The sequence below is a fragment of the Dendrobates tinctorius genome, unplaced genomic scaffold (assembly GCF_039654945.1).
Source record: "Dendrobates tinctorius isolate UK_male_01 unplaced genomic scaffold, ASM3965494v1 ptg000235l, whole genome shotgun sequence".
Classification (NCBI taxonomy): Eukaryota; Metazoa; Chordata; class Amphibia; order Anura; family Dendrobatidae; genus Dendrobates; species Dendrobates tinctorius.
Window position 1 is genome coordinate 2,845,395 of NW_027361902.1, and position 13,491 is coordinate 2,858,885.

The 13,491-nt window shown below is 48.6% G+C and overlaps 1 protein-coding gene across 1 annotated transcript in view; it reads left to right on the top strand.

Moving 5' to 3' along the window:
* The window catches only part of WDR97 (WD repeat domain 97), an 850,927-nt gene that overhangs the window by 557,419 nt on the left and 280,017 nt on the right, over positions 1-13,491 (top strand). Inside the window, exon 15 of the mRNA XM_073556560.1 lies at positions 10,776-10,982. Within this exon, the coding sequence (XP_073412661.1) occupies positions 10,776-10,982 (207 nt within the window). The remainder of the gene's footprint in view (positions 1-10,775; positions 10,983-13,491) is intronic.

The window sequence follows — 13,491 nt, forward strand, 5'->3', positions numbered from 1 at the left end:
CAGTTATGCTGCACAGTTTGTGGCCCCAGTTATGCTGCACAGTGTGTGGCCCCAGTTATCTGCACAGTGAGTGGCCCCAGTTATGATGTACAGTGAGTGGCCCCAGTTATGATGCACAGTGAGTGGCCCCAGTTATCTGCACAGTGAGTGGCCCCAGTTATCTGCACAGTGAGTGGCCCCAGTTATCTGCACAGTGTGTGGCCCCAGTTATCTGCACAGTGAGTGGCCCCAGTTATCTGCACAGTGTGTGGCCCCAGTTATCTGCACAGTGTGTGGCCCCAGTTATCTGCACAGTGTGTGGCCCCAGTTATCTGCACAGTGTGTGGCCCCAGTTATCTGCACAGTGTGTGGCCCCAGTTATCTGCACAGTGTGTGGCCCCAGTTATCTGCACAGTGTGTGGCCCCAGTTATCTGCACAGTGTGTGGCCCCAGTTATGCTGCACAGTGAGTGGCCCCAGTTATGCTGCACAGTGTGTGGCCCCAGTTATCTGCACAGTGAGTGGCCCCAGTTATCTGCACAGTGAGTGGCCCCAGTTATCTGCACAGTGAGTGGCCCCAGTTATCTGCACAGTATGTGGCCCCAGTTATGCTGCACAGTGTGTGGCCCCAGTTATCTGCACAGTGAGTGGCCCCAGTTATGCTGCACAGTGAGTGGCCCCAGTTATCTGCACAGTATGTGTCCCCAGTTATCTGCACAGTATGTGGCCCCAGTTATGCTGCACAGTGTGTGGCCCCAGTTATCTGCACAGTGTGTGGCCCCAGTTATGCTGCACAGTATGTGGCCCCAGTTATCTGCACAGTGTGTGGCCCCAGTTATGATGCACAGTATGTGGCCCCAGTTATGATGCACAGTTTGTGGCCCTAGTTTTGATGCACAGTATGTGGCCCCAGTTATGCTGCACAGTGAGTGGCCCCAGTTATGATGCACAGTATGTGGCCCCAGTTATCTGCACAGTGAGTGGCCCCAGTTATCTGCACAGTGTGTGGCCCCAGTTATGCTGCACAGTATGTGGCCCCAGTTATCTGCACAGTGTGTGGCCCCAGTTATGATGCACAGTGTGTGGCCCCAGTTATGATGCACAGTTTGTGGCCCCAGTTTTGATGCACAGTATGTGGCCCCAGTTATGCTGCACAGTGAGTGGCCCCAGTTATGATGCACAGTATGTGGCCCCAGTTATCTGCACAGTATGTGGCCCCAGTTATGATGCACAGTATGTGGCCCCAGTTATCTGCACAGTGAGTGGCCCCAGTTATGATGCACAGTGAGTGGCCCAGTTATCTGCACAGTATGTGGCCCCAGTTATCTGCACAGTGAGTGGTCCCAGTTATCTGCAGAGTGAGTGGCCCCAGTTATCTGCACAGTATGTGGCCCCAGTTATCTGCACAGTATGTGGCCCCAGTTATGCTGCACAGTGTGTGGCCCCAGTTATGCTGCACAGTGTGTGGCCCCAGTTATCTGCACAGTGAGTGGCCCCAGTTATGATGTACAGTGAGTGGCCCCAGTTATGATGCACAGTGAGTGGCCCCAGTTATCTGCACAGTGAGTGGCCCCAGTTATCTGCACAGTGAGTGGCCCCAGTTATGCTGCACAGTGTGTGGCCCCAGTTATCTGCACAGTGAGTGGCCCCAGTTATCTGCACAGTGTGTGGCCCCAGTTATCTGCACAGTGTGTGGCCCCAGTTATCTGCACAGTGTGTGGCCCCAGTTATCTGCACAGTGTGTGGCCCCAGTTATCTGCACAGTGTGTGGCCCCAGTTATCTGCACAGTGTGTGGCCCCAGTTATCTGCACAGTGTGTGGCCCCAGTTATCTGCACAGTGTGTGGCCCCAGTTATCTGCACAGTGTGTGGCCCCAGTTATCTGCACAGTGTGTGGCCCCAGTTATGCTGCACAGTGAGTGGCCCCAGTTATGCTGCACAGTGAGTGGCCCCAGTTATCTGCACAGTGAGTGGCCCCAGTTATCTGCACAGTGAGTGGCCCCAGTTATCTGCACAGTATGTGGCCCCAGTTATGCTGCACAGTGTGTGGCCCCAGTTATCTGCACAGTGAGTGGCCCCAGTTATGCTGCACAGTGAGTGGCCCCAGTTATCTGCACAGTATGTGTCCCCAGTTATCTGCACAGTATGTGGCCCCAGTTATGCTGCACAGTGTGTGGCCCCAGTTATCTGCACAGTGAGTGGCCCCAGTTATGCTGCACAGTGAGTGGCCCCAGTTATGCTGCACAGTGTGTGGCCCCAGTTGTGCTGCACAGTGTGTGGCCCCAGTTATCTGCACAGTGTGTGGCCCCAGTTATCTGCACAGTGAGTGGCCCCAGTTATCTGCACAGTGAGTGGCCCCAGTTATCTGCACAGTGAGTGGCCCCAGTTGTCTGCACAGTGAGTGGCCCCAGTTATCTGCACAGTGAGTGGCCCCAGTTATCTGCACAGTATGTGGCCCCAGTTATCTGCACAGTATGTGGCCCCAGTTATGCTGCACAGTGTGTGGCCCCAGTTATCTGCACAGTGAGTGGCCCCAGTTATGATGCACAGTGAGTGGCCCAGTTATCTGCACAGTATGTGGCCCCAGTTATCTGCACAGTGAGTGGCCCCAGTTATCTGCACAGTGAGTGGCCCCAGTTATGCTGCACAGTGAGTGGCCCCAGTTATCTGCACAGTATGTGGCCCCAGTTATCTGCACAGTATGTGGCCCCAGTTATGCTGCACAGTGTGTGGCCCCAGTTATGCTGCACAGTGTGTGGCCCCAGTTATCTGCACAGTGAGTGGCCCCAGTTATGATGTACAGTGAGTGGCCCCAGTTATGATGCACAGTGAGTGGCCCCAGTTATCTGCACAGTGAGTGGCCCCAGTTATCTGCACAGTGTGTGCCCCCAGTTATGCTGCACAGTATGTGGCCCCAGTTATGCTGCACAGTGTGTGGCCCCAGTTATGCTGCACAGTATGTGGCCCCAGTTATGATGCACAGTGAGTGGCCCCAGTTATGATGCACAGTGAGTGGCCCCAGTTATGCTGCACAATGAGTGGCCCCAGTAATCTGCACAGTGAGTGGCCCCAGTTATCTGCACAGTGAGTGGCCCCAGTTATCTGCACAGTGTGTGGCCCCAGTTATCTGCACAGTGAGTGGCCCCAGTTATGATGCACAGTATGTGGCCCCAGTTATGATGCACAGTATGTGGCCCCAGTTATGATGCACAGTGAGTGGCCCCAGTTATCTGCACAGTGAGTGGCCCCAGTTATCTGCACAGTGAGTGGCCCCAGTTATGATGCACAGTGAGTGGCCCCAGTTATGCTGCACAGTGAGTGGCCCCAGTTATCTGCACAGTGAGTGGCCCCAGTTATCTGCACAGTGAGTGGCCCCAGTTATCTGCACAGTGTGTGGCCCCAGTTATCTCCACAGTGAGTGGCCCCAGTTATCTGCACAGTATGTGGCCCCAGTTATGCTGCACAGTGTGTGGCCCCAGTTATGCTGCACAGTGTATGGCCAGAGTTATCTGCACAGTGAGTGGCCCCAGTTATCTGCACAGTGTGTGGCCCCAGTTATGCTGCACAGTGTATGGCCAGAGTTATCTGCACAGTGAGTGGCCCCAGTTATCTGCACAGTGTGTGGCCCCAGTTATGCTGCACAGTGTATGGCCAGAGTTATCTGCACAGTGTGTGGCCCCAGTTATCTGCACAGTGAGTGGCCCCAGTTATGATGCACAGTATGTGGCCCCAGTTATGATGCACAGTATGTGGCCCCAGTTATGATGCACAGTGAGTGGCCCCAGTTATCTGCACAGAATGTGGCCCCAGTTATCTGCACAGTGAGTGGCCCCAGTTATCTGCACAGTATGTGGCCCCAGTTATGATGCACAGTAAGTGGCCCCAGTTATGCTGCACAGTGAGTGGCCCCAGTTATCTGCACAGTGAGTGGCCCCAGTTATCTGCACAGTGTGTGGCCCCAGTTATCTGCACAGTATGTGGCCCCAGTTATCTGCACAGTATGTGGCCCCAGTTATGCTGCACAGTGTGTGGCCCCAGTTATGCTGCACAGTGTGTGGCCCCAGTTATGATGCACAGTGAGTGGCCCCAGTTATGATGCACAGTGAGTGGCCCCAGTTATGATGCACAGTATGTGGCCCCAGTTATCTGCACAGTATGTGGCCCCAGTTATGATGCACAGTATGTGGCCCCAGTTATGATGCACAGTATGTGGCCCCAGTTATGATGCACAGTGAGTGGCCCCAGTTATCTGCACAGTGAGTGGCCCCAGTTATCTGCACAGTGAGTGGCCCCAGTTATGATGCACAGTGAGTGGCCCCAGTTATGATGCACAGTGAGTGGCCCCAGTTATGATGCACAGTGAGTGGCCCCAGTTATGATGCACAGTGAGTGGCCCCAGTTATGATGCACAGTATGTGGCCCCAGTTATGATGCACAGTATGTGGCCCCAGTTATGATGCACAGTATGTGGCCCCAGTTATGATGCACAGTATGTGGCCCCAGTTATGATGCACAGTGAGTGGCCCCAGTTATCTGCACAGTGAGTGGCCCCAGTTATCTGCACAGTGAGTGGCCCCAGTTATGATGCACAGTGAGTGGCCCCAGTTATGATGCACAGTATGTGGCCCCAGTTATGATGCACAGTGAGTGTCCCCAGTTATGCTGCACAGTGAGTGGCCCCAGTTATCTGCACAGTGAGTGTCCCCAGTTATCTGCACAGTGAGTGGCCCCAGTTATCTGCACAGTGAGTGGCCCCAGTTATCTGCACAGTGTGTGGCCCCAGTTATCTGCACAGTGTGTGGCCCCAGTTATCTGCACAGTGTGTGGCCCCAGTTATCTGCACAGTGTGTGGCCCCAGTTATGCTGCACAGTGTGTGGCCCCAGTTATCTGCACAGTGAGTGGCCCCAGTTATCTGCACAGTGAGTGGCCCCAGTTATCTGCACAGTGAGTGGCCCCAGTTATCTGCACAGTGAGTGGCCCCAGTTATCTGCACAGTGAGTGGCCCCAGTTATCTGCACAGTGAGTGGCCCCAGTTATGCTGCACAGTGTGTGGCCCCGGTTATCTGCACAGTGAGTGGCCCCAGTTATCTGCACAGTGAGTGGCCCCAGTTATGCTGCACAGTGAGTGGCCCCAGTTATGCTGCACAGTGTGTGGCCCCAGTTATGCTGCACAGTGTGTGGCCCCAGTTATGCTGCACAGTGTGTGGCCCCAGTTATGCTGCACAGTGTGTGGCCCCAGTTATCTGCACAGTGAGTGGCCCCAGTTATGATGCACAGTGAGTGGCCCCAGTTATGATGCACAGTGAGTGGCCCCAGTTATGATGCACAGTGAGTGGCCCCAGTTATCTGCACAGTGAGTGGCCCCAGTTATCTGCACAGTGAGTGGCCCCAGTTATCTGCATAGTGAGTGGCCCCAGTTATCTGCACAGTGAGTGGCCCCAGTTATGATGCACAGTGAGTGGCCCCAGTTATCTACACAGTGAGTGGCCCCAGTTATCTGCACAGTGAGTGGCCCCAGTTATCTGCACAGTGAGTGGCCCCAGTTATCTGCACAGTGAGTGGCCCCAGTTATCTGCACAGTATGTGGCCCCAGTTATCTGCACAGTGAGTGGCCCCAGTTATCTGCACAGTGAGTGGCCCCAGTTATCTGCACAGTGAGTGGCCCCAGTTATCTGCACAGTATGTGGCCCCAGTTATCTGCACAGTGAGTGGCCCCAGTTATCTGCACAGTGAGTGGCCCCAGTTATCTGCACAGTATGTGGCCCCAGTTATCTGCACAGTGAGTGGCCCCAGTTATCTGCACAGTAAGTGGCCCCATCATATTGCTGCTGCCGCTGTCTCTCTTACAAAAAAAACAAAAACCTGTATACTCCCCTCCATCGCTGCCCCCTGCTCATCAGCGTTGCGCTCTGCAGTGACTGTGCAGGCAGAGAGCGCAATAGCGCTCTCTGACCTGAATGTCACTGCAGAGGACGCAAGACAGCAGAGCGCAGGGACAGGTGAATATGCCTCCCCATCCCCCCTTCATGCTCACCGGGTCCTGGTGCTTGTCTCTGCAGCTCCCCTGCTTGTTCCAAGTTGTCGGCGCTGCTCTCTTCCTGCTTCAGCGGTCATGTGGTACCCGTTCATTAAATATGCGCATATTTAATGAGCGGGTACAATTTGACAGCTGAAGCAGGAAGAGAGCAGCGCCGACAACATGGAACAAGCAGGGGAGCTGCAGAGAAGGGTGAGTATGATCTGACACCCCCGCTCCCCCTCCCCGGTAAATGACTCTTGTATAAGCTGAGAAGGGGGCCGGGGGGGGTGGGGGGGGGACGGGGACGGGACTTTCAGCCCCCAAAAATGGGCTGAAAATCTCGGCTTATACACGAGTATATATGGTAAGTTACTTAGGGGGGTATAGTTTCCAAAATGGGGTTATTTGTGGGGGAGCTCCAATGTTTAGGCGCACAGGGGCTTTCCAAACACGACATGGTGTCCGCTAACGATTAGAGGTAATTTTCATTTCAAAAAGTCAAATGGCGCTCCTTCCCTTCAGATCCCTGCTGTGTGCCCAAACAGTGGTTCCCCCCACATATGAGGTACCAGCGTACTCAGGACAAACTGGACAACAACTTTTGTGGTCCAATTTCTCCTGTTACCCTTGAGGAAAAAAAATGATTTTTTTACTTTCACTGCTCTGCGTTATAAACTTTTGTGAAGCACTTGGGGGTTAAAAGTTCTAACTATGCATCTAGATAAGTTCCATAAGGGGTCTAGTTTCCAAAATGGTGTCACTTGTGGGGGAGCTCCAATGTTTAGGCACACAGGGGCTCTCCAAACACGACATGGTGTCTGATAACGATTGGAGCTAATTTTCCATTCAAATAGTCAAATAGCGCTCCGACCCTGCCGTGCGCCCAAACAGTGGTTTATGACCACATATGAGGTATCCGTGCACTCAGGAGAAATTGCCCAACAAATTTTAGGATCCATTTTATCCTGTTGCCCATGTGAAAATGAAAAAACTGAGGCTAAAAGAAAATTTTTGTGAAAAAAATGTACATTTTTTTTTTAAAGATCAATTTGTGAAGCACCTGGGGGTTCAAAGTGATCACTATGCATCTAGATAAGTTCATTGGGGGGTCTAGTTTCCAAAATGGGGTCACTTGTGGGGGAGCTCCAATGTTTAGGCACACAGGGGCTCTCCAAATGCGACATGGCAACCGCTAAATATTCTAGCATGTTTTCCATTCAAAAAGTCAAATGGCGCTCCTTCCCTTCTGAGCCGTGCGCCCAAACAGTGGTTTATGACCACATATGAGGTATCGGTGTACTCAGGGGAAATTGCCCAACAAATTTTAGAATCCATTTTATCCTGTTGCCCATGTGAAAATGAAAAAATTGATGCTAAAAGAAAATTTTTGTTGGAAAAATTAAAATGTCCATTTTTTCTTTCTATGTTGTTTTAGTTCCTGTGAAACACCTGAAGGGTTAATAATCTTCTTGAATGTAGTTTTGAGTAGCTTGAGGGGTGCAGTTTTTAGAATGGTGCCACTTTTGGGTATTTTCTGCCATATAGACCCCTCAAAGTGACTTGAAATGTGAGGTGGTCCCTAAAAAAAATGGTTTTGTAAATTTTCTTGTAAAAATGAGAAATCACTGGTCAACTTAACCCTTATAACTTCCTAACAAAAAAAAAATTTGTTTCCAAAATTGTGCTGAAGTAAAGTAAACATGTGGGAAATGTTATTTATTTACCACTTTGTGTCACATATCTCTCTGGCTTAACAGAATAAAAATTCAAAATTTGAAAATTGCGAAATTTTCTAAATTTTTGCCAAATTTCTGATTTTTCACAAACGCAAAAATTATCGACCTAAATTTACCACTAACATGAAGCCCAATATGTTACGAAAAAACAGTATCAGAATAGCTAGGATACATTGAAGCGTTCCTGAGTTATTACCTCATAAAGGGACACTGGTCAGAATTGCAAAAAATGGCCTGGTCATTAAGGTCAAAATAGGCTTGGTCATGAAGGGGTTAAAGCAACTTAAAAACAAGACTTAGCTTGTTTCTGCTGCTACTGATCCAAGCAGCAGAGTAAGGCACCAGAACAAGGGGATAGCTGGAGCTCCACTGCAACACAGCCTGCTCCTGAGTCCAGCTTGGTTGATCTCCAAATGAATAATATCACCAACAGTGAGTGCAGCACCTGATGACCCTTTATAGGAAGGAGGGAGTAGTCACACCTGCTGACATGTAGTAACACCAGTGGCCACCGGGGGGGAAATCAGTAGCAGACTCACTAAGCATGTAGTAACACCAGCGGCCTCTGGAGGCAAAAACCCATATTAACCCCCGAGGGCCAGAAAAGATAAAGGTTTATATAAGAGAGTCCAGACTCTGACACAGATCCAAAAATGGATTGTGACAGTACCCCTCCTTCAATGAGGGGCCTCTGGACCCTCAAAACTGCACCTCACCAAAAAAACACCTACGGTAAGGACGCCTAGGTCCACCTGAGTTCACCTCTGTCACTGGTGATCACTGTATTACCTGTACACTATACACTATATACAGAACTCCTGTGTATAATGTCACTGGTGATCACTGTATTATCTACACTATACACTATATACAGAGCTCCTGTGTATAATGTCACTGCTGATCACTGTATTACCTGTACACTACACACTATATACAGAGCTCCTGTGTATAATGTCTTTGGTGATCACTGTATTACCTGTACATTGACACTATATACAGAGCTCCTGTGTATAATGTCACCAGTGATCACTGTATTACCTGTACACTGACACTATATACAGAGCTCCTGTGTATAATGTCACCAGTGATCACTGTATTATCTGTACTCTATATTCAGAGCTCCTGTGTATAATGTCACTGGTGATCACTGTATTACCTGTACACTGACACTATATACAGAGCTCCTGTGTATAATGTCACCAGTGATCACTGTATTACCTGTACACTGACACTATATACAGAGCTCCTGTGTATAATGTCACCAGTGATCACTGTATTACCTGTACACTGACACTATATACAGAGCTCCTGTGTATAATGTCACCAGTGATCACTGTATTACCTGTACACTGACACTATATACAGAGCTCCTGTGTATAATGTCACCAGTGATCACTGTATTACCTGTACACTGACACTATATACAGAGCTCCTGTGTATAATGTCACTGGTGATCACTGTATTACCTGTACACTGGCACTATATACAGAGCTCCTGTGTATAATGTCACTGGTGATCACTGTATTATCTGTACACTATACACTATATACAGAGCTCCTGGGTATAATGTCACTGGTGATCACTATTACCTGTACACTATATACAGAGCTCCTATGTATAATAACAATGGTGATCTCTGTATTACCTGTACACTGACACTATATACAGAGGTTCTGTGTATAATGTCATTGGTGATCACTGTATTACCTGAACACTGACACTATATACAGCGCTCCTGTGTATAATGTCACTGGTGATCACTGTATTATCTATACACTGTACTCTATATACAAAGCTCCTGTGTATAATGTCACTGGTGATCACTGTATTACCCGTACAATGACACTATATACAGCGCTCCTTTGTATAATGTCATCAGTGATCACTGTATTACCTGTACATTGACACTATATACAGAGCTCCTGTGTATAATGTCACTGGTGATCACTGTATTACCTGTACACTGTCACTATATACAGAGCTCCTGTGTATAATGTCACCGGTGATCACTGTATTATCTGTACACTATACACTATATACAGAGCTCCTGTGTATAATGTCACTGGTGATCACTGTATTATCGGTACACTATACACTATATACAGAGCTCCTGGGTATAATATCACTGGTGATCACTATTACCTGTACACTATATACAGATCTCCTATGTATAATGTCACCAGTGATCACTGTATCACCTGTACACTGACACTATATACAGAGCTCCTGTGTATAATGTCACCAGTGATCACTGTATTACCTGTACACTGACACTATATACAGAGCTCCTGTGCATAATGTCACTGGTGATCACTGTATTACCTGTACACTGGCACTATATACAGAGCTCCTGTGTATAATGTCACTGGTGGTGACTATATTACCTGTACACTGACACTATATACAGAATACACTTAGACGCAGGCTACTACATGTGAGTGTCCACATAATGGAGCCATACACTTACACGCAGTCTACTAGCGAGTGTCCGCCTCCTGAAAATGATGCATATCCGAGCACAATGTTTGCTCTTTCTGTATCATTACTGTCTGTGGCCCTGTTGGCGCTGTTTTGCGGAGGATTTCGGACATATTACTTGACGGGAACACTGACTAAGTGTCCTTTCACATTGCGTTCTGTCAGTTGGCGGGGCAGAGTGGATTGTGTTGAAGCTTGAGAGAGACAGGCCAGAATCTCTCTGATAAGAGACTGCACAGGTCGTGTGCACAAACTGTGTCACTGGTAGCTGAGGACATCAGTTGTTTTGTGGGAGCGATCTAGGACGAGCTGTGCCGTGTCCGAGTAACTAGAGTCTTTATTGTTTAGTTAGCGCCTGGACAAGGCCGGGATATTATGTTTATAGTTTTATTTTCGGTGCTGTGCAATCTCTGGAAATACACTTCACATTGTTTTGACACAAGGATCCAGTGCCTGTGTCAACGCTGCCTACTGCTGAGCATGAATCCCTACACAGGTTTGAGATCTGGTTTTCCTGTTTCCTTTAACTTAAACTAATTCCTTACTTTTTGTTTGACTTTTCAGGAGCTCTTTATCCCTGTGCAGCTTCCTCCACAATCTCCACCGCTGTGTCCTCCTGCAGACAAGGCGTGCTCTACAGCATCTACAAGCCTCCAGGATGGTGAGCTTTCTGTGGAGATCCCGGAGATGGTGCCTGTCCCAGAGATGCCAGCTTTCCTTCTGCAGTTCCAGGATCAGAGTTGGTTCTCCCTTATTCTCCCTGAAGCTGAGGTGATGGAGCCTACGGCGTGATAGCGTTATTATTATGGCGCTTCATTTCCCTTGTACACAAGTAGTGATGGGATTGTAGTTTTATGTTCTCATTTCAGAGGCTTCATGTATGATTGCTTCTTATTATGTAAGGTGAGCATATGGTGAGCGGACTGCAAAGTATGTCCTCTGGGGAACAGTTAAAGGATCTGGGAATGTATAGCTTGTAAAAAAGAAGACTGAGAGGAGACTTAATAGCTGTCTACAAATATCTAAAGGGCTGTCACATTGTAGAAGGATCAACTTTATTCTCATTTGCACAAGGAAAGACTAGAAGCAATGGGAGGACACTGAATGGGAGGAGACACAGATTAGATATTACAAAAAACTTTTTGACAGAGGGTGATCACGTGGAACAGGCTGCCACGAGAGGTGGTGAGTGCTCCTTCAATGGAAGTGTTCACACAGGAGGGAACTTTAATTGGGCTATATTATGTGTAGTATACAGTAATACGAAAAACTAAGTACACCCTCTTTGATTTGTGTGTCTTTACTTATCAGGATATAAAAAAACTCTAGTCCTTAGAAGGTTTTGAAATTAGGTAAATCCAGGCTCCGATGAAGAACAACCTGTGACATATTACATTGTGTCCTTATATATTTACCAAAAACTGCAGAGACATTATGTGAGAAATGAAGGACATCCCATCACCCTTGCAGAAGCTCCTGCAGCAAGATGGAGACGTAATGGTTTCTTTTATGACCCATCGTTCTTTGGGAGTGTTGGCTTCTTTTTTGTAACGAATGGAAGCAGAGGCAGAGATGGTGATGTTCACATTCGTTTTTTATTTTTAGAGTGGAACCTTGGGACCACGGTCCAGGGGGGCTCCAAAGGGGGCATGACTAGTGAGCCCCAGGTATCCATAGTAAGATCCTTCGAACAGGACCAGAGTGGAATACCTGGGGGACACAGGTGCTACCTCCAGTTAGACCCCGGACACGTGGCAGCTGTCCCAGTGGGAAAGACGAGTAACAGATATATCAGATCTGATGGAGCTGACCAGCGGACACCGGATATGAGAGGTGGAGCTGACCAGCGGACACCGGATATGAGAGGTGAAGCTGGCACTGGTGAGGAAGGTCAGGTTCTGGGTAGATGATAGGTAGCTGGCTCCAGTAACCTTGACGTAGTCCTTGGGTTCGGATGGCGAGTGGCGGAACAGGATGGCACTTGAATCTGATGTTGTCTGAGATAGTTGAACACTGGTCACTGATACTCTGCGGAGACAAACAGTATGAGCAAGTGCAAACGAATTGCTAACGCAGCGCAGACAAAACAGGCACTGAACCGGATGTAGCAAGAGTAGATACTCGTTGCTCCGGCACTCTCCCTATGGAGGAGAGGCCAGAAATAGTAATCAGTGTGCTGCCATTGGTTAATTGCTATTTTCAAAAAATGCGCGCTGTCCCTTTAAGGGACCAGAGGGAAGCGTGCGCGTGTCCTAAGCATTCGCCCTGAAGGTGTGCTGGCAGCGTGACCCTAACTCTAACCCTGAAGTGTTGGAGAGAGAAGCAACAGCGGGACGCTGAGGGACAGACAGAGCATGAAGATCCAGACAGGGACCTCGCCGAGATACAGGGGCAGCGCGGAGAGCAGGAGCAGGTGAGGGACAAGAACTGGGGGCAGCGCCAGAACCGGGTGCAGGGTCAGAATCGGGACCGGGTGTAACACTTTTCTGTACATTGTTGCTTTGGTTCATTGTGTTTATGCGTTTCGGCACAGCTCTCTTGAGGTTTGACCGCAGAATTTGTATTAATGTAAGCCCTGGATCTGTGATCGGTCCTTGCTGCACCATGATTCTATTCTTTTTAGCCATTATGATGTAGATTTGCTGCTATGCTCGGGATTATTGTATTGCTGCATGACCCAGTTTCGGCAAAGCTTTAGCTTTGACCTCACATGTAATTCTAAAATATTTTGGTATATGGAAAAGTTCCTGCTCTACTCAAATGACTGCAATGTGTCCAGGTCATGAGGCTACATTACAAGCCCAAATCGTGACCCGCCCGCCACAGTGCTGGACACCTGCTATGAGGGGGTTGTGCCGAGATGCTTTGTTTGATTTTCACCGAGCGTAGCATATGGAATTATGCCGAAACATCTCCACTTGGGTCTCTTCTGTCTACAGGACATTGTTACAAATGTCTTTTCTTTGTTCAGATACAACTGTGAACGCTTTAGCTGTGCTGCCATGTTTCTTTTAGTAAGAATTCTCTCTTTTGGGGCTGACTGGATCATGCGCTGTGGTTGGTGATGTGCTTCTTCCATTTGTCATTCTCCATCCCTCTGTTGAACTCGATATACATTTTTGTTTTTCAACAGTATTAACTAAGTACGGTAATTATGTAACCCTTCCAAACAAGCAACACTTGTTCATGTTCTTGCTAATTGTGCTTTCGTGAACTTGTACATTGAACCTGTGAACTGGGGCCTTTAGCGTTTGAGCTGTAGTTCTTGGGTGTTTTGCAA